At 41.7% G+C, this 21,312-nt stretch overlaps 2 protein-coding genes across 3 annotated transcripts in view; both read right to left on the bottom strand.

Annotated features, from left to right (window-relative positions):
* il12rb2l (interleukin 12 receptor, beta 2a, like) overlaps nt 1–14,481 on the bottom strand; it is a 36,201-nt gene extending 21,720 nt beyond the window's left edge. The window contains exons 1-8 of one of the 2 annotated variants that reach the window (XM_034190273.1): nt 14,390–14,481; nt 13,752–13,850; nt 8,424–8,559; nt 6,807–6,955; nt 6,558–6,703; nt 5,623–5,764; nt 747–823; nt 412–649 (exon numbers count right to left, since the gene is read on the bottom strand). In XM_034190273.1, the coding sequence (XP_034046164.1) occupies nt 412–649; nt 747–823; nt 5,623–5,764; nt 6,558–6,703; nt 6,807–6,955; nt 8,424–8,559; nt 13,752–13,824 (961 nt within the window). In that variant the 5' untranslated portion in view covers nt 13,825–13,850; nt 14,390–14,481. The remainder of the gene's footprint in view (nt 1–411; nt 650–746; nt 824–5,622; nt 5,765–6,557; nt 6,704–6,806; nt 6,956–8,423; nt 8,560–13,751; nt 13,851–14,389) is intronic. The other variant, XM_034190274.1, reaches the window with a different exon arrangement.
* A 4,124-nt stretch (nt 14,482–18,605) lies between these two features.
* Nucleotides 18,606–20,763, bottom strand: rln3a (relaxin 3a). Its single transcript, XM_034190422.1, has 2 exons — nt 20,506–20,763; nt 18,606–19,022 (listed from the first exon to the last, which is right to left on the bottom strand). The coding sequence occupies exons 1-2, from the start codon at nt 20,663–20,665 to the stop codon at nt 18,748–18,750; spliced, it is 435 nt and encodes a 144-aa protein (XP_034046313.1). The 5' UTR covers nt 20,666–20,763; the 3' UTR covers nt 18,606–18,747.
* Nucleotides 20,764–21,312: the final 549 nt, after the last annotated feature.

Genomic DNA, 21,312 nt, shown 5'->3' with positions numbered 1-21,312 from the left:
TAATTTGCTGGTACGAAATGCTTGAAAGACTAAATTAAATAATTTCTTCAAAATCAATTCACTTTTAATACACTTGAAACACCAAAAAAAGAAAAAAAAAACAAAGAAAAAGAAAGTTAAAAAAAATAACTTCTTCAAAACTGTAACTGAAACAACTGCTTCAAAATAACTTCAACTGGACTGAAATGTTGAAAACAATTGCCTCAAAAAATATTCACTGGTGTCAATTGCTTGAAACACTAAAAGACACAAATGCTTCAGAAAACAACTTGATGTTAGGAAATTCTGGGAACATTAACTGCTACATGAGCAGCGCTACATGCAAAATCAATTTTTGGCTATGCACCTGGAGGTAAATGCATCATATTCTCATCCTGGTGCAAAACGTATGACAAGATGGGCTGCTGATACCTGTCGCTGGCACATCTACACGAGCAGGTAGCGTGGCACCGTGAACACTGTAAGCCGAGACAGTCGCTGATGATACATCCTTTAGAGAAGAGGTGAGATGGCACTGCATATCATCACACACCAGCTGCCCACGCGGTTCAGCCGCAGACATGTTCATCACAGCAGTAGAACCATTTCTGTACAACAGTCTGACTTCATATCCAAGAATGTGACCACGAGACTGTGAAACAGGAAGCATCTACATGTGATGAAGAGAAAAAGAGAACAAAAATTGGTGAGGGTGTATGATGATACATAATTATTTCAGCAAAACAATGTCTAATTAATTTGCCTACCTTCCAGGTCAGAACACAGTCAGCATTTGTGGAGGGCATTCCACAGTCCATCCACACATCCACCTCTCCAGTTGGAGCTGAACATCAGCGGAAGTAATAGGGGGACAAATTATTTTATTGATGAATGCCAAATAGACTACCTTACGACGACATTTTAGGGCCACTTTGAAGGGGTTTTTTTTTAGACTTTGAAAATAAAGTCGTAATTTTATGAAAAAAACTCATATTATTACGAGAATAGAGACGTAATTTTATGAGAAAAACTGCATCTTAAAATGAGATCTGTGGAGCACTTTGTTAAGTTGTACTACAGTGTAGGTTTTACAAATAAGGAAATACTTCAACTTTTGGCCCATTTGCACTGCATTATCATCCGTATTAGAACTTTGAAAAGAATATGCCAGAAAATGTGTCTATTCCAGAGGAGGAACCACACAGACTTCGCCTGTAGTTCCGGCGATTAGTAGGTCCCAAAATCACCTCTTTCGTGGAGGAGGAGATGGCTGGAACTGGCAGTCTGCAGGGTTATCCCTATTCGTATAAATGCAACTTTAGTCTCGTAATATTACGAGTTTTTTTCTAATAAAATTACAACTTTATTTTCGGAATAATACTGTTGTGGGCTGGGGTGTTTGGCTGGCTTGGTTTTTGTTTTCTGTTTCTCCCACCAGGTGGTATGCATTCAGGACTGAGTGGCTGAGCATCAGGACCTCACCCTGAACACCTGAGGCTTGTTATCACGTGCAGGTCATCAGGACTCACAGCTGTGGTGTATTTTGTCTTAATCAGAGATTGCTGCATTTAAACCTTGAATGCACAGTGTGTGATGGCCAGAGACTCGACCTTGTGAGCAGATGTGTGAGATCGACGTCAGGAGAACAATTTCACCATCACGGACGCAGAGACCGCTCCAGGTTTGACGCCACAGTCTGTGAAGGAGGATTGGGTGAGGTCTCACGCTCTTCAGCACACTTCCTGAGGTAATTTGGTTTTGGTGACTTTTATGAAGTAATGACAGTGGATTGGGTGTCCCTCACACCTTGTGTTGGTGAGCTGTCACGTTATGCTAATTGTCTAATCAGCTTCTGCTGCAGTGGAGATTTGAACTGTGTTGTTCCGTGCCTGCAGGGTAAGAAGCTGATGTATAGATTTAAGCCAGGAAGTGTTTGCTGACTGCGTGCACCTTTTGAGTTGTGTCTCTCTGTGTGGAGTTGGACTCAACTCATGTTTTCTTTCTTCACAGACTCGGTTTGTCGCGGCCACCTGGGGGGTGTCGGCGGGGTCCCTGGGTCCGAACTGCTGTGGCTCCGGACCGTTTGCGCTGCTGAGAGCGCGCCGTGTTTTCACCTCACCAGACCGCGGACTGTTTAGTTGTTTAATATCACTCACTGTTATGTTTATTAAATTCTGTTATCCTTTGAACCGTGCTCTGCTTATTTTATGCTGGGTCTTTCAAACGCTGGGTCGGTGCTCCGACCGCGTCCGAAACATAACAGTAGTCTCTGGCCATTTAACAATGGACCAGCGGAAGCAGAGACGGTATTTTTTGCCGGGAAGGCTGCAGCAGATGTTGGAGCTGATCCGGGATCAGTTGCGGGTGCGCTCCGCCCGGGTTGTGCGCGTTGGTGCGCGCATGGCGGAGTTTACAGCTTGGGTCGCGTCGCACCCCGCTGTTACGGCTGTAGCCCGTCTCCTCCCGTGCAGCGGGCTCCGACGCCTGTTGTAGCAGCCCCGGTGGTATTTAGTTTGCACGTTAAGCTGTTTGGTATAACCTGCTGTCGTTTGCAGCAGTGTGTATTGGTTTTTACTCTGTTACCACAGGGATTTTCTTATTTGGTACTTTGGCTCCCTCTGTTGGTGACAGAGTCACATTACCGTCTAGGTTCAAAGGATGGAAAATACGTTTTTCCATTCTTTGCACTTGATGTAAGCCAATGGTAGTTTTTTTTTTTTTTTTTTTTATTGGTCTATCTGTTTCTTGTTTTAGTATGAGGTGTTTTTATCAGGGGTTAATTTGTTGTTTTTGTGGGTTTTTAAGCACTGTCTGTGGTCTGGTGGAGTTGAAAATGCAGGCTGTCTGGAGCATAGTTTGACCCAGGTGACTTTATGTTAGTCTGTTAGTCTTTCTTTTTTATTTCTTTTGGTTTCACCTCCCAGGGTTTGATGGGACGGTCCTCTGGGGGGTGATGGGGGGGGTAATTGGGTTGTTTTTTCTTTTTTCTTTTTTTTTTTTTTTGTTTTTGTTGTGCCCTCTCTTCTCCTCCGGCCCCAGCCGTTTGAGCCGTACGTTGTCGGCGTTGCTGGGGTGGTGCAGTTCAGTTATGCTGGGCGTTTCCCAGGTCACCTCTGCACCCGGGTGGGGGGGGTTTAGGGTTTTTTTTTTTTTACTTCCCTGTTCCACCTCCGGCTTCAGCGCGCCTTTGAGCCGTACGCCATTGGCGTAGCTGAGGTTTGGGGCAGTGGAATATACCCGCAGCTGGTGGCTGGTTTAAAAGTCGGAGGGGTGGCGCAGTCTTGTGCCGTATGCCATTACCGCTGTTCCACTTTTCCCGGTTGACTTTTGGGGTATAGTCGTGGTTGGTGACACTGGACGTATTTCCAGTTTCCACTGCGCTGAGGGGGTGGGGTTGGGGTATTTTTTTTGTTTTTCCCCCAGTTTCCGCCCTCAGGGTGTGACTGTGGTGTCCTCTGGGGGGGAAAGGACTGTGGGTCCATCTAGCCGTGGACGGCCAGGGCTGGGTCTGTTAGTCATGAGGGGGGGCGTCTCCTGGGGTTTGATGGAACGGTCCTCTGGGAGGCGCTGGGAGTCCCTGTGAGTGACTTTGGATCCCAGAGGGACCTCGGCTGTGGTTATTACTCCTGGAGCTGGCGGGATGTCCTCTGGGGGGTGTTGGTCCCTACATGTCGTCCGGGGGGGGGTGTTAGTGTTTTCTTTTGTTTGCAAGCTTAGGTTTGGGTTGTGTTTTTTCTTTTCTCCTCTTCCTGGGGTTTGATGGGACGATCCTCTGGGGGGGGGGGTTTGGTATGGTTGTTTGTGTTTGTCTTTTCTTTTTGTTTTATGACTAAGCAGACTTTAACACAGTCGGAAGAAGGCTGAGTGCACAGGTTTAAGAACTCCTGGCCAAACTGCAAAGTGAACAACTAAAGCAAGAGTCGACAGGAATGAACGCAAAGGTGGAGACTCTTAACAGGTTTGCTAAACGAAACAGAGGGCAAGACCATTCAAGTCAACAAAGGATGTCTCTGCACTGGAGTGTCAGCTGCGGAGCAGTCTGCTGCAGACAGGCTCAGGATGGGCTCTAGGATGAGAGTGATGGTCTCGGCACGGAGTTCCCTGTTGATAGAGAAGAGGCGGCTGGGAGCGTGCGTTATCCAGCTGAGGGAAGAGCTGGAGAGGCTCAACATTGAGATGATCAATGACTGCATGAAGAGATTAACGTTGCAGGTGGAGCAGCTGATGATGAAGCTGTCATCAGAGCACAGTAACGCACAGCTCCTGGAGACGGGCCTTTCCCAGCTGGATCGTCAGCACAAGGAGCTGAAGCTGCAGGAGGTGTTTTTTGTTCCCAGCCAACATTCCAGCCATGGTCCCTGGAGGGGTGCTTTGTTTTTCCTGGCCCAGGTCCGTGTGGTCGCCGGGAGGCTTCCCGTGAGGGTGGGGTACTGTTGTGGGCTGGGGTGTTTGGCTGGCTTGGTTTTTGTTTTCTGTTTCTCCCACCGGGTGGTATGCATTCAGGACTGAGTGGCTGAGCATCAGGACCTCACCCTGAACACCTGAGGCTTGTTATCACGTGCAGGTCATCAGGACTCACAGCTGTGGTGTATTTTGTCTTAATCAGAGATTGCTGCATTTAAACCTTGAATGCACAGTGTGTGATGGCCAGAGACTCGACCTTGTGAGCAGACGTGTGAGATCGACGTCAGGAGAACAATCTCACCATCATGGACGCACAGACCGCTCCAGGTTTGACGCCACAGTCTGTGAAGGAGGATTGGGTGAGGTCTCACGCTCTTCAGCACACTTCCTGAGGTAATTTGGTTTTGGTGACTTTTATGAAGTAATGACTGTGGATTGGGTGTCCCTCACACCTTGTGTTGGTGAGCTGTCACGTTATGCTAATTGTCTAATCAGCTTCTGCTACAGTGGAGATTTGAACTGTGTTGTTCCGTGCCTGCAGGGTAAGAAGCTGATGTATAGATTTAAGCCAGGAAGTGTTTGCTGATTGCGTGCACCTTTTGAGTTGTCTCTCTGTGTGGAGTTGGACTCACCTCATGTTTTCTTTCTTCACAGACTCAGTTTGTCGCGGCCACCTGGGGGGTGTCGGCGGTGTCCCTGGGTCCGAACTGCTGTGGCTCCGGACCGTTTGCGCTGCTGAGAGCGCGCCGTGTTTTCACCTCACCAGACCGCGGACTGTTTAGTTGTTTAATATCACTCACTGTTATGTTTATTAAATTCTGTTATCCTTTGAACCGTGCTCTGCTTATTTTATGCTGGGTCCTTCAAACGCTGGGTCGGTTCTCCGCCCGCGTCCAAAACATAACAAATACAAGTTTTTTCATAAAACTATGACTTTATTCTCGTAATGAGTTTTTCTCATACAATTACGACTTTATTTTTGTAATAATACGAGTTTTTCTCATAAATTTATGACTTTATTCTCATAATAATACGAGTTTCTTCTCATAAAATTCTGACTTTATTCTCATTAATATTTTGATTTTATTCTCTGAATATTTTTCCTCATGAAATTATGACTTTATTCTCGTAATAATATGACTTTATTCTCATAATATTCTGGCTTTATTCTCGAAGTCTAAAAAAAAAAAAAAAACTCAACGTGGCCGTAAAATGCTGTCATACTACTTGAGGTCTCACCGGTCCCTGCACTCCGAACCGTAGCGATTTCACTCCAGTCACTCATCACTCCTGGCTCACAGGCACAGCAAACCTGAAACTCATAGACCGTGTATGGGCGGGGGTTGTCTATTGTATGGCTGATAAATATCCCAGCTTCATCCTGTATAAAGAGGAACAAAATAATTAAGTATGAACAAGTATGCAAGGGTCCCACCAGAAGAAACATTTATTTACAGCTTGGCGAAACAATGACTGCAAACAAATGAACAATAGAGAATCCGACTACTTTGTAGGAATGGTCTGAGCAATTTCTCTGCCTAGGCGGACAGTTTTTCAATATTATAGTCTGTCTCTACTGCAATACTGTGTACATTTCTGACTTCATTATGACCACAGTTATTGTCAGGGAGAACAGGTCTGGGAGCACGCGCTGGTGCCATGAGTCAACACATTCACCACACATGGATCCTTAATGGCAACAACCCAGGCAGACCACAGGATCTTTGGAAAGTAAACATCTATCTGCTGCAGCCAGGTGAAACAGGGGTGTCCCCTTGACTTGTCCAGTTGATGGGGCCCTGAAAACTGAAGCACCCATGTATTGAATCCCAGGGAAGCAAACCCCATGGCCCAAACGTCAATGTTCATGTTCCCTCACAATAGAATAGAATAGGTCTTTACTGCCATTGTACGGGAAGTGGGGGGGTGACAACAATGAAACTGGGGCAATGCAATGCAAGTGGTACGCCTCATCTGAGTCTCCCAAAGTAATCAACCATCCATCCATTCGTGACTGGGACATGTGGTATTAACACGGAAGTTGTTACAATCCGGATCATGCCTATGGCAGTGGTTCCAACCCCTTTCTTTGGAGCCCCCTTACTTGTACCTAAGAAAAATACCAATGTGGTATGTAAAGAAAGAGACAAAACAGGCTGCAGGCAAAACTTTACCTCCTCAATCCAGACTTGATCTTCTTCAGTCCGGTGTCGAATCATACAGTTTCCCAAAGACAAATCCAAGTCAACACATGAGGAATAATTCCAGAGAAACTCCAGTGGGTCCTGGGTCACTGTGACTCTGGGAGGAGATGGCTTGACTTTAAGAATGAAATACACAAAATTTGTGATAAATAATATATTAGGCACAAATATTATTGCTATTGCTGTGGTCATGAAAGGAGAAATTTACATTTGACTTACTGATGTTTGCTGGGTTAAAAGTAACTGTGTGAGACGTGGAAGAACCATATTGGTTCTCAGCCTGGACCCAAACATGAAGTTCACTGTTCTGAGTAAATGTGTGACGTGCGATAGACCCACTCACATTTGTTGCTTTCGTGAGCCCTTCTCTAAAAGACAAGAACAACCCGACACAGTACAGCATATTAATGACAGTCCAGTGCTTATCTTCATGAAGTTCTTGCCACCATACCATACCATACACCATAGTGGGAATTTAAGCTATTGTGCTTATTTTGATGGTGGGAAGAAACCTCAACAGTGCAAGTGCCATGACCTTCTTGCTGTGAGGGAAGTGGGCCAACCACTATGGAAATATACTGCCCACAAACTGAATATACAGCTAACAGAAAAGCTTGTTGAATCTCATACTAACTGAATATGAAGAAAAATTAGGCTGGAGAAAACTAAATATAAAGCTAACAGAAATGCTAAATAAATCTGATATTAACTCAAAATGTAGATAAATGACTCTTAAGATTTAAAAACTATCTGAAAAGCTATCAGAATATAAACAGAACTGAAACAAGTAAGAATCCAGAATCTAAACTTGTCACAATTCGGCCACAGTTGTGGCTCATGTCATGTTTTGGTTCTTGTCTGTGTCCATGTCCCGTGTTTGTGTTCATGTCCCCTTTCTTTGATCCACTGTCTGGCCCCAATGTTTATATTTTTATCTCTTGTTAAGTCTTGTCTTAGTTTGGTTCTGAGTATCTCTTTTCTGTGTGTTATTCTTTAGCCATGTGGTGAGTTCCATTCTAGTTTGGTCTCTGCCTTTTAATTTCTTGTTGATCTCTTTTCAGTTCTTCCATTTGTTCCCTATAGTCTGATTTTTTGTTCTTCCGATGTTGGTCTTTTATTTGGCCTTAGGTTGGGTTCATCTTTGTTTTATGTATTTTATTTTTCTTACAGTTGGTTTTGAAGAATGTCACTATCACATTTCCATTTGCTTCTGCTCCTTTCTGTCACGCCCACCTGTCACTGAACTCTCTTGTCTCTTCTCTTCTCTGGTCCTACCACGCCTCCTTCCTGAGCATTCCCTGCACCTGTTTCATTTCACACCCTGATTACCCACTGTGTATTTAAGCCTCGTGTTTTGTGTTGGTCTCCGCCAGTTCGTCGTACCATGTGTTTTCATCCCAGCCATTTTTGTCATAATTCTGTTTGCCTAGCCATGTATTGACCTCGCTTTGTTTTTCGATGTCACTTTTGCCTTAACCCTTTTAACACTGTCTCTCCCTACCTCTGAACCCTGCTTGTTTTTGGCCAAGCCACTGCTTTGCACCTGCCTGTTACCTCTGCCTCGCTGACTGCTATCCTGTGTACCGAACCTCTGCCTGCTTTAAGATGAAGTCATTTTATTACTCCAATGCCTCTGTCTGAGAGCCTGCATTTTGTGTCCGCCCACTGTCTGAGCCACGTTGCCTCATTTCATGACAAAACTGGACTGAAAATCCAAATGAATAGAAAACAAACTGCAAATTAAGCTAAACATGTTTTCAGCTGCTTTGAGTCTAGTACAAACTTGTTGTGCAGATAAGCTAACACGTGCCCTGAGTGACTTGGTTTTGAGTTTACTTGACATTTGCTGGTTTCCAGTGCAGGCTGTAGTTTGAATGGATTTGCTGGTCTGGCCCTGGATCCCAAGTACAATGAATGTCATCCTCATTAACAGGAATATAGCACTGAAGATCAGAGGGCTGAGCAGGTGGACCTGTGGAAACACATAAGGGAAATAATGGCAAGATTCAATGAGGCTGCAGCTTTATTTCAAATTCAAACAAACAAAATCTGAGAGTTTATTCTGGTAAGACCAACAAAATGGGGTGGGTGGTCTACCAGTATTATAGCTGTCACGGAGGTGATAGTGCACCATGATATGAACTGTGCAAAACTGTCAACACTGTGATCAATCACACCAATGAGAACCCTTGCCAGGCCAGAAAATTCTTATCATGACAGGAATGAAAAACAATACCATTCATTTGGAAGCCAATAATCACTTCAGTGCATCTGCAGCTCTGATCAACACTGCAGCTCTGAGGCCTTGAAGATCACAGTTCCGGTTGTATTTCTTATTCTGCTGAGATCCACATATGAGTCAAAACACCTCTTGAATACTTTTCTTATTGACATAACTGCCTTTTCTTATTGATATAACTGCCTATAAAGTAAAAGACAAATCAAAGTGCTTAAACTGTGATTGTGTTGTGTGAACTAGCTGATATTTTCACTGTGTGCAAGTTTGTTAAAGTCTTAATTAAACACAGCAAAAGATTTGTAAAATATTTAAAACTGCATTAAAAACTTTTCATTCATGATTTGAACTCATCCAGGTTTTAACTTTGAAGGAGCAAGTTTGAAAATGAAAATAGTCCAGATTAACTCTTGCTGAAATGAAGTCATTTTTAAAGGGGTCATATAGTGCAAAACCAGTAAGACTGTGTTATAACACACCGTCCAAAAAGTTAAAAATAACATGACATTAATTACAGGTAATGTAACAACTTTGCTTTTATATGTGCACATTTAACAGGGACAAATTCTGCACATTTTCAGACATACACCTTTAATATTAATTCTTATTAATATTAATTCTTGTGATCTAGGGTTAACAATTGTTTGTTACATTGGCAAAATCTAGAAGTAGTGAGGCAGTGAAATTCTGAGAATACCAATACAAAGAACACCAATCACACCCAACAACAAAATCCCCACAGCGGTACTATTCACTCACATCCGTTCATTCCGATGAATGTGTTTTTGTTCATCACAAGAATATCAATCAGAGTTACCCGCAGTCTTCTTTCTGGTAAGCCTATAACTTTGCAGAGATAGTTAGTGCATGAAGCCCGTTGCAGGGAAGCAACAGGAAACGTGTTTTCACAGTGCAGGCCTAAATGTTTTTGCCCTTCTCTTGTCACAACTTCCTCTTCAGCAAATGCACAAATGCGACAGCAGCAGAACTTGGTCTATAAATGAAATTTACTGACATGTCTGCACGAGGCTCTACTTCACAGCGCGATGGCACAAAAAGTCTGTATATAAAGAAAACTAAGACACTTTTAGTCAAACATGTTGAAATTGTTTAAAAATTTTAGTGCACTTCAATGTCTGCCACTGTAAATCCATACTTATGCTGCATCATGACTCCATACAGGTCCATGAATAATTTGATGCAGAACGCCAGAGAGTAATAGCAGGCAAATCTTATATTGTTTAAAAGAATTATTATTATTACTATTATTAAAATATATCTCTCACAGCACTCTATATGTTGGTCCCATTTACATCAAAGTGCAGGACACCTTCACGTGAACAAACACACACGCTAACATAACTGGTTACATTCTTATAGCTTTATTATTAATCTGTATGGTATGATTTGTTTTGGCATCAGATACGATATTTTGGACATGTGTTTTTCTGTGCAGGTGGGTCAGTGATGAGGACCTCAGGGCTAGAAAAAGCCAAGAGGATGCTCAAGTTTCACCTTGCTGCAGAAGATAGATGGTTTCTTTCAAAAGGTTGGGATGGATCAGTTCTCTGCCAGGATGGTTGTCATCCAGGACCCAAAGTGGTTCCATGGTGTGGTGGATATAGTGACACATGCAATGTTCCCAGACTTGACTTTCCCCCACTGTTTGACTCTGCTTACTATTTGTTCTTGTTGTTTCTTCCTCAGGCCTCCTCCCAGTTTGATGTGCCTGGAAGACCTCCCTAAGGAGATGACCATGGGGCACCAGATGCCCGAATCATCTCAGCCAGCTCTTTTCGATGTGAAGAAGCAGTGGCTCTACTCAGAGTTCCTCTCGGATCGGCGGGTTTCTCACCCTGTCCAAGAGTATAATCCCTGATACCCAACGAAGGAATTTAATATCTGCCTCTTGTATCTGAGATCTTATTCTCTCAGTCATTACCCAAAGTTCATGACAGGAGCATGAATCAACTGGTAAATTGAGAGCCTCACCTTCCAGCTCACCTCCTTCTTCCGGTACAGCCTACCAAAAATATCAGACGCCGCCCCAATTTGTCTATCGATCTCATGCTCACTTGTGAACAAGACCCCGAGACACTTAAACTCCTGCACTTGAGGCAATAACTCTGCCCAGACCCAGAGAGGACAATCCACCATTTTCCAACAGAGGACCATGGTCTCAGATTTGGAGCTGCTGATTCTCTGCCCGGTCGCTTCACAAACAACATTCTTCCTTATATTGCCCATCCACTCACGGATGCCACTGTGATTAGAAAATCAATGTTTTTCACTTCACCTGTTAGTGGTCACAATATTATGACTGATTAGTGTGCGTGTGAGCGGCACAGTGGATTAGTGGTTAGCACTGATGCCTCACACCAAGAAGGTCATGGTATCACTTCCTGCCCTTTCTGTGTGGAGTTTGCATGTTCTCCCCGTGTTTACGAGGGTTTCCTCCAGGTGCTCTGGCTTCCTCCCACATCCAAAGACATGCAGGTTAGGTGAACTGGAAACTTTAAATTATCTGTAGGTGTGCGTGTGAATGTGTGTTTGTCTATACGTGGCCCTGTGATGGGCTGGTGTCCTGTCCAGGGTGTACCCTGTCTCACGCCCTATGACTACTTGGATAGGGTCCAGCCCCCCACCCCTCCGTGACCCTTATTTGGAGTAAGTGGGTATGGGAAGTGGATGGACGGTGTGTGTGTGTGTGTGTGTGTGTGTGTGTGTGTGTGTGTGTGTGTGTGTGTGTGTGTGTGTGTGTGTGTGTGTGTGTGTGTGTGTGTGTGTGTGTGTGTTCCTCAAGCTCGAGTCCTCTACCAGAGGCCTGGGAATTTGAGGATTCTGTGCAGTATCTTAGCTCTTCCATTCTGGACAGACACCTCTGATGTTGTCTGTTTTAGTTTGGAGGTTACAGCTCCAAATACTCCCACTGCCACTGAGACCACTTTGGTCTATTCCTTCAATATCTGCTCCAGTTGTTCAATCAGCCCCAGTACTTCTTGATTTTCTCGTACTCCTTCTTTCTGACGTTGCGGTCAGCTGGGATTGCCAACTCTGTCACAACTGTGGTCTTCTTTTCCATGTCAGCTATGACAATGTCTGGTTGGTTGGCCAGCAGCTGCTTGTCTGTTTAAAATTTGAAGTCCCGCAGGACCTGAGCCTGTCGTTTTCAAACACCTTCAGAGGTGTCTTCCATTGGGACTTGGGTACTTCTTATCTGTATGTAGCACAGATGTTCCTGTACACTGTTCCCAACACTTGGCTGTGCCTCTCAGTCTATGCTTTCCTATAATAGCATCAAATCAATTCAACTTCTGATATATTGATCTGGTCAGTTAAGCAGAGAAAGGGGGGTATTAATCAGTTTCAGCTGCTTAGGTTTTAATGAAATTAACAACAGATACACTAGAATGGCAACAATGAGACAGCCTTTCATCATTTCATTCCTTACACTGCAAAACTTGGTTCAGTCAGAATACAGCTCATATGAACAAGCACCTCTCTTTTTCCAATGCCCTGGCCATGTGTGCAGATCAAGTCAAGTTTGTGCGCATGCACTGGTGCTGCACCTTTCCACATCCACAACACCAAGGAACCGCTCCGGGTCCTGGACCACCCAGACTGACAACCGGACCATTCCCACATCTCTAAAATAAGCATCTCTCTGCCATACCCAGGTGAAATGTGGACGTCCCCTTGGCCTTCTCCAGCTACTGGGGTCCTCAACACTCAGGAACCTGCTGTGTGCTGGATCATGCACAGCAAAAAGGACCACATGGCCAAAATGTCAGAGGAGACGCTCCCTCATAATCATTCCAACGGTACCCAAGGATCCTTCGAAGACACTTGAACTAAAAACATTCAGGTGTCGCCATAGGTCACTGAATTGTGGCCAAGTCTCACAACAATACAGCAAGACAGGCAACACTAGGACCCTAAAGACTTGGACCTTCATTCACCTGCAAAGAAATTGGCATCACCAAACACCTCTGTCCAATCACCTCATGGCTCTATAAGCACTTCCCAGCCACCTTTCAATCTTAAAGGTCGAGAACCCAGCGACATATACGTCACTGCCGAGATAAGTGAAAACCTCTCCATGAGTGCAGCCAAAATTATTACATCTGCCAAGGATGTAATAAAATCATCAACGTTTATTTATTTGTCTGTCTGTCTGTCTGTTAGCAGGATTACGTCAAAACTCCTGCAAGGAATTTGACAAAAGTTTCACCACAGATACATATTAGGCCATTGGAGACTCCATTAAGTTTTGGAGGTCATCCGGATCCAAATTCGGATTCTGGATCAAGATTTCACTTTATATATGCTTTGAAGGATTACGTCAAAACTACTTCACAGATTCTCACCAAATTTGCACCACAGATAGATATTAGGTCTTGGAAGACTCCACTGAATATTGGAGGTGATCTGGATCCAAATACGGATTCTGGATCAAGATTTCCCTTTATACAGGCTTTGAAAGATCACTTCAAAACTACTTCACAAATTCTGACCAAATTTAGATAGATATATATTAGGGCATGGAAGACTCCACTGAATTTTGGAGGTGATCTGGATCCAGATTGGTGGACCTCAGAAATCTCTGATTGCTCTCGTTTAGCTCATGCACACTAATACATCAAACCATTAGCTCAAATGTTGAGCTTCTGCATCATACAACAAAGGTACAGGAAATACAGTACTGGGTATATAGCAAATGTTTTGACCATGCTCACACCAAGAAGCACATTTTAAAAGCAGTTGTTCCATACACTGCAATATAGCGTGCATTCCACAACTGTGGCTTGTCACGCATTAGTGTATGGCCAGTATAAATACTAATAAATAGGGATATAAGTTTGACGGGAGAACCAGGTGCAGCTGAAGCACTCATGAACACACAGAGTGCACACTTTGAATAATGCTACCTGCTGCAGCAATGCAAGAAGGCTGGTGGAGCAGCAATATGGAGAAAAGCCATGTTGTCCCAAGACTGGCCATTACATTTGGACCCGGGCATCTAGTGCCTGTGGAACATAAAAAAAAAAAAAAAAAAAAAAAAGCAGAAACACACACTTCAAAAGTTACAGTTTATTCTGTAAAATACATTTCTCTTATTCTAGTACATCTATCATGTACATGTATCTCATTGATGGTGATGATAAAGCCAAGGTTGGGTAGGATTACTTTGAAAGAATACATGTGGATTACATGTATGTGTGTACATACATTTGGATTACTTGTAATCTGATTACTTTTGGATTACATTTCAAAGTAATCCTACCCAACGTTGGATACATCTACTGTACAAAATCCTTAAAAAAAAAAGCCAAAAAGAGACTTTTATTGTTTTATTTTCCCATATGTTTGCTACGAAATAAATTAATAATGACGTGATATTTACATATTTCCATGTAAATTACAAAGTTAATAATCTAATAAATATAATAACAAGCCTGTTGAAGTTGTTAAATTCTTAAGTGAATTAAAAGCAGCCATAAAGAACGAAAATCTCATATCTGAACATAGGAAGTTGGTTGAAGAGTAAAACTTTTTTTTTTTTTACCTCATTTTGAGACACAATGATAAAACGCATCTGAACCCTCTCGACTTCAACCGACACACTCTTCAGTCTTCAAAAGCTCGGTAGCTCCGCCCCTTCCGAGAATATCGCGGTTTCGACTGGGTGACGTCACGGGATTTCCGATCAAGAAGGGTGTGGCGCCAGCCGGCGAGCACGAGCTCAGCTCATTTATAAAGCTGTAGTACCACTATGTGACAGTAGGCTGTGCACTTGCTGTAGTTTCGAACCGTTTCAAACTCTCTTTGTGTCAAATGTTACGTAACTGGTTTCGAAATGACCAGGTTTACAAATCAAATGCATTATACTCCTTATCAGAGTCTCCATAAGTAACCTCCAGAGACACCTTGTACCAAAGACATGTAGTCATCATCTTACACGGTCAACAAAAATATCATGGGGTGAGTGTACTATAAGAGCATTTTCAGCTTCAGAATAAATAAATAAATAAATAAAGTTGATGACATATGTCATAAAATATTCACAAGTAAAAGTGCATCCAGTAAGTATGCACAGTGTTTCATGTTTTCCACATTTTGTTACAGAATTGTTCCAAAATGGATGAATTTCTTTTTTTTTTTTTTCTCAAAATTTTACACACAATACCCCATAACAAGAATGTAAAGTTGATGGCACATGTTATAAAATATTCAGAAGTAACGGTGCATCTGGAAAGTATTTACAGCGCTTCACTTTTTCCACATTTTATGTTACAGCCTTATTCCATATGGATGAAATAAATAAATAAATAAATATATATATATATATATATATATATATATATATACAAGTATTCACAGCCTTTGCCATGAAGCTCAAAGTTGAGTTCAGGTGCATCCTGTTTCCACTAATCATCTTTGAGATGTTTCTACACCTTAACTGGAGTCCACCTGGGGGTGAATTCTGTTGATTGGGCATGACTTGGAAAGTCACACACCTGTCTACATATAAGATCCCGCAGTTGACAGTGCATGTCAGAGCACAAACCAAGCATGAAGTCAAAGGAATTGTCTGTAGACCTCTGAGACAGGATTGTCTCAAGGCACACATCTGGGGAAGGATACTGAAATATTTCTGCTGCTTTGAAGGTCCCAAAGAGCACAGTGGCCTCCATCATGCATAAATGGAAGATGTTCAGATCCACCGGGACTCTTCTGGCTGCCTGTCTAAACGGAGCAATCAAAAGGGCCTTAGTCAGGGAGGTGACCAAGAACTCGATGGTCACTCTGTCAGAGTTCCAGCATTCCTCTCTGGAGAGAGGAGAACCAACCAGGAGGACAACCATCTCTGTAGAAATACACTAGTCATGCCTGTATGGTAGAGTGGCCAGACAGAAGCCAGTCCTTTGTAAAAGGTACATGGCAGCCCACCTGGAGTTTGCCTGAAGGACTCTCTGTCAGGCTCCGGGGTCGTGGGGGTGGTTTTGGTGTTTGGTTTGTCTCTTTTTCTGCTTGGGTTTACTCTGTCCTGTTGTCTCTTGCCTTTTTGTCTTGGTTCTTGGTGGTGGGTGTCTCCATCCGTCTGGCCACACCCCGGATCTGGGTGTTTCCCTACACACCTGTTCTGTGTTGTGGTTATTCACTTGGGTGCTTTATAAGGTGCCCGGTTTGAATCTGTCCTTTGCCAGTTCAATGTGCCTTGTGCCTTCTTACCGGCTCTGTTCTTGTACTCTTGCCTTGCTTTTTGTGCCTTATCGGTTTATGACGACTACTTGCTTGCATTTTGACCACGCTTTTTGCCTGATGTTCTGGATCCTGTTGCTTTGTTTAGACTGCCTATCCATGTACTGACCTAAGCCTGTTTACCAAGTAAATGTTTTTCCTCCACAGAGCTGTGTACCTGCGTTGTGCATTTGCGTCCAGCCTGTCCTGCCTTACAAGCCTGATACTGTCAGACTATGAAAAACAAAATTCTCGGGTCTGATGAGACAAAGATTGAACTCTTTGGCGTGAATGCCAGGTATCATGTTTGGAGGCACCATCCCTACAGTAAAGCATGGTGGTGGCAGCATCATGCTGTGGGGATGTTTTTCAGCGGCAGGAACTGGGAGACTAGTCAGGATTGAGGGAAAGATGAATGCAGCAATATACAGAGACATCCTGGATGATAAGCTGACTTCAGATGCACAGACCTGTTTTTCCACCATATAACCACTGATGGAGACAATGTTCATACAATTATCTCTTTAACAAAATTAAAAATGTGCAGCACCTAATCTCTCCTTTGTTGTATGGCAGTCTGACATGATACTATATTCTAAATCAAAACAGGTCAAACAGGTCAGGACTAAAAGTCACTTAATATAAACAGGAATCAACACTGGTTTCAACGACCATAAGCTTTACCTCAGATGTTTCTCTTACACCACTTACAGTACATCATATGTATCCCAATAATATCCCTAATTATAATTAATTTATATTACTATATTTTTGCATTAATTATTCATATATTATTTATTCATTTTTATTATGAGGCTATAGAATATTTAGAAAAATAACAGCATCTGTATCATGGAGCACTATGTTCCATTTGGTACCAAGAAAATTATTTGAGAAGTTTTCCCATTAGTACACATTATTTTACATCATGATTTAATTTTGACTGTATGTGGCGAGTTAAAAGGATTCACCTTAAATTGTTAGGATACATGGTATAAGGTATGCTTAGATTGAATTTCAGAGTTTGTGGTGTTGCAGCAATATGACCAGACCAATGAAAACAACAAAGTATCAAGTCAGTCAAACAATAAAACATTTTGTTCTATTTGTGGATCCATTTTCGGACCCACTTATTCCAGTTAAGGGTGACATGAGGTCTATCCTAGCAGAGGCAGGGTTCACACTGCAGGTCCCCAGTCTATTACACACAGACAATCACATTCACACCTACTGTCAATTTAGAGTCACTAATTCACATAACCTGCATGACTTTGGAAGTAGGAGGAAGCCAAAGCAACCTGAGGCAACCCATGCAAACACAGGGACAACATGCAAACTTCACACAGAAAGGACCAGGTCAGAAGCAAGCCCAGGACCTTCTCTTTGTGAGGCAACAGTGCTAACCACGAGGCCGACGTGCAGCCAATAGTTCTACAAAGAAAAATACATATATGGACCATTTCTATAGCAGTTTTCCATTTGGTGCAGACACACAGACTGCTTCATAGTGACACCCATACACGGATGTCAGAATACCGCCATGCAAGGTGTTCAACTGTACATCAGATTCAACTTGCAATTTCAGACCATGCTCAAGCACAACTTCATGGTTTTCATGTCTGATCAGAGAACTGAACCAAGTATCTTCTGGTCACAAATTTGCATCTCTAACCTCCAAGTCAAAGCTTCCCTCCTGAAATAAGTCCATCTGTGTATCAATGCATCCAGTTGTTTTTGCTGTACAATTTATTCACCATCAAATAATTGCAGCCAAATTATATTTGACATGACGGTTCATATCCTAACCATCCAACATGAGTTCAGAGGGCACCGACCTTGAATTACTTTTTCTGATTCAAATCAGGGAGACCTGCATACTTGTCCTTCAATTCAGCAGGAGGCACTTGTTCAGATCTTTTGGCTTTTGTAAAGCACGAGTGCTGACACTGTTCATCATCACATTGGAGCAAGGAAAAAGGTAGTTTCCATGGCAACAAAATTCAATTCTCAAACTGACTTTTTAAAACTTAGGTAGGTGAAATTTTACAATTCAATTATATATATAAAGGAAAAGAAAACAAGATATACAGCTTCATTGTACCAAATTTCCTTTTAATCAGCAGTTGTTTAAGGCTGTGGTTTTGACAAATACATTAATGGGCTTGTCATCAAACCAAAAATACAAATCAATGAACAAATAAATGCATTATAGGCTACAGGGATGTACAGACTCATCGTCTACTCTCGTTGGGCTTGATGTCTTTCTGGATCTGATTGTAATGATGCTTTTACCCCATTTAACTCAGAGATTAGTATTTCAGATGCCAATGAGTATGTACTTTTTAAAATTAATGCATGTTTAACATGTCCAGGGGGGAACAAAACAATATGCTTCAAAATTAACACAATCTAATGTTACATTTCTTAAAAAAGGATTTTAAAAATTTAATGATGACAGCCCAGCAACAGTCCATACACATCACACATACAACATTTTAAATGGCTGACACAACAAAACCTTTAACTGCATGGAGGGTGGGTAAAGATGTGTGCTTGGGTGCATGCATGAGTGCATCTGTCTTCTTGTGTATTTCAGTTATTGATTGTTATGTGTGTGTTTGTACTTAAATATGTACACACACACACACACACACACACACACACAACGGGAGTGGGCGACTCTCAGCAGAGGGAGCTGATCTCGCTCTTGCTGCAGCCCCACTTGCAGCAAGCGTTGGACAGACCCACCACCACATCCCGGCCTTTTCGATCGGCTTTCCGCAGGGCTTCTAAGATTTCGTCAGAGATGAAGGAACGGGTCTGCCTGCTAAATGTCCCATCTTGGGTGTTCTTGGATGGGAAGCGTAGATCTCTGCTCCTCTGGAAGAAGCTTTCCACAATGGCGTTTTGGTTGAAACCCTCTGAGGATTCATCTTGATGGGAGGTGAAAGGGTCGTCTGTTGCAAAACAGGTCATTAAAATGTCTGATGACAGCTGAATTTGAATGCAAGTTTGTGTGAATGAGAGAATTTTATCTCTAAATATCTTTTTAACTTTGTCCATCTCAATGACATGCTCAGAACAATTCCTCATACTGGAAATACAGAGAAGATGAGAAAACGTATTTTTTCGATCGTGTTTAAAAAGCTGAATAAAACAAAGTGAAAGATCAGTACACAAATAAACAGTCCAAAAATTTAACAACTATTGCAAATCTAATCTTTATATGCAAAAGCCATAGACACTCTTGAATTGTGATCAAAATTTAGCATTTGATGCTTTTTAGTTTGTCAACATAAAAATCAAATTTGAAATGTCCAAATAGTCTTATTTACATAATATTAAATGTGATTTTTTTTTTCTTCTATTTAAATAAAGTAATATGAAGTTACAAACGTTAGTTTAAAAAGAAAAATCTTTACAAGTGGTCTTCTTGGTACACAAGAAAGAAGACAATAATAGATGCTGATGATCATTCAGCATCAAAGTGATTGCAAAATAAATATCTTAAAATCTTGTCAATTGTAGGAGACCACATTTTTAAGGTAAAATGTGATCACAGATTTAAAAAACTCATTTATAAATATAAATATATATTATTTATATTTGATAATGTGTTAGCAATATATTATAAATAAAATTCTAGCTTTTCATTATTTTTAAAAATCTTTCATTTTGTATGTGTGGTTTTTCTGTTATTGTTGTTTTTTTAGCATTTTGTTTACATGGGATCTCTAACTACACTGATATTGGTGCTAGCAAATTGTTTTGGGGGACATTAACGTGTCCAAACATTGATATTGAAACAATATTAAAACTAACATTTCTCTTTTATTTCTATTAAGTAACCAGTTGTGAAATCACAAAACTACCTTAAAAAGAAAGAAAAAAAAAGATGATCACTCAGTAATAAAATGACTGCAAAAATGGACTAAATTCAAATCAAATCTGTTAAATACTTATAAAATGCAGGGTGTGTGTGTATATATATATATATTCAGAAATATTACATATTCAACATTTAAGAGGTTTTCATTGTATCAGAATTTATTTATTTTAATATTTGGCAGCTTTTCAATATTTACATTTTTTCATGATTTTATTATTTACAGCAGTACACAAAATGCACTTGATAAGCCTTAATATTTGCACAGTGTTGTTTGCATGTGTTTTGCAGCATTTTGTGTCATTTCTGTCTCAGTACACTGCTGGCAAATTCGTTTTGGGATGAGATACACAATCACAAATAAGAACACAAGGTGGAAGATAGCAGGGGTTGCATATAAACAAATACTCGTACATACAGAAAATGAATCAAATACTTCATGTGAACACACCAGAAACGAGAATTCACAAATTCTTCTGACTTTCAAACATTCAACAGATTTCCTGATTTTAGAAAACAGACATGGATCTGAAATGAATTTCACTGTATCTCACCTTCACTCACGAGTGATCTTCTCCATCGTGAACCTCCGCAGGTGAAGATGACCGCCCGAATGAACTCACGGCCGCACAGCTTCACTCCATATGTTGGGTCATCTATAGGCTGAGCTCCAGCAACCAGCAGACACACAGCCAGTACAACAGCTGTCCACATGGTAACCCAGGAGCACTAACGTCAGAAAGATGTGTTCAAAATTACAATTGCTTATTTGCCGTGAGCACAATTCAGCTTTTTGTCTCCCTGTTTGCAAGTCCTGTGACATTCTAGGTGACCCAGGCATGCTTTATAAAGGGCTCTGCAGCCCTTTGAGTGAGACATGCACACTACGTAAGTATGGATGACAAAAAGAGATAGAATCAAAGACCTTTATGTAGACAAAAAAAGACCAAAGGTGGCATAATTAATCGCTGTGACAGAGGCCTGTATTATCTGATTGTGTTTCAGTTTGTACCACTTCTGTCTGTTTTCGCCACTTTAAATTAAATGTGAATTATTCCGTTATCATGAATCAGGCACAAAAAATATGACTATGAGGAGCATTCAAAGGCATGTATGATTATTAATTACTTTTGCTAGATTGCAGCATAATCATTATTTGCAGTACTTGAGAAAATGAGGAAACAATGCATCTGGCTTTGCAGTTGGATCAAGACTAAGATCCAAGCTTCCACTTATTGGACTTGGCCATTAGACGTGTATCTGTATGGAGGCTGAACTTGAGACATTCACGAATCACAGAGATATTTGGGTCTCTAGGTTCTGAACCTATAAGATTGAGATGTCTGGGAAGAGCTTGTGGA

This window comes from Thalassophryne amazonica, chromosome 16 (genome assembly GCF_902500255.1).
Source record: "Thalassophryne amazonica chromosome 16, fThaAma1.1, whole genome shotgun sequence".
In the NCBI taxonomy this organism is placed as follows: domain Eukaryota; kingdom Metazoa; phylum Chordata; class Actinopteri; order Batrachoidiformes; family Batrachoididae; genus Thalassophryne; species Thalassophryne amazonica.
Note: the sequence above shows the minus strand (reverse complement) of the source record. Positions and strands in the feature narration are given on the sequence as shown.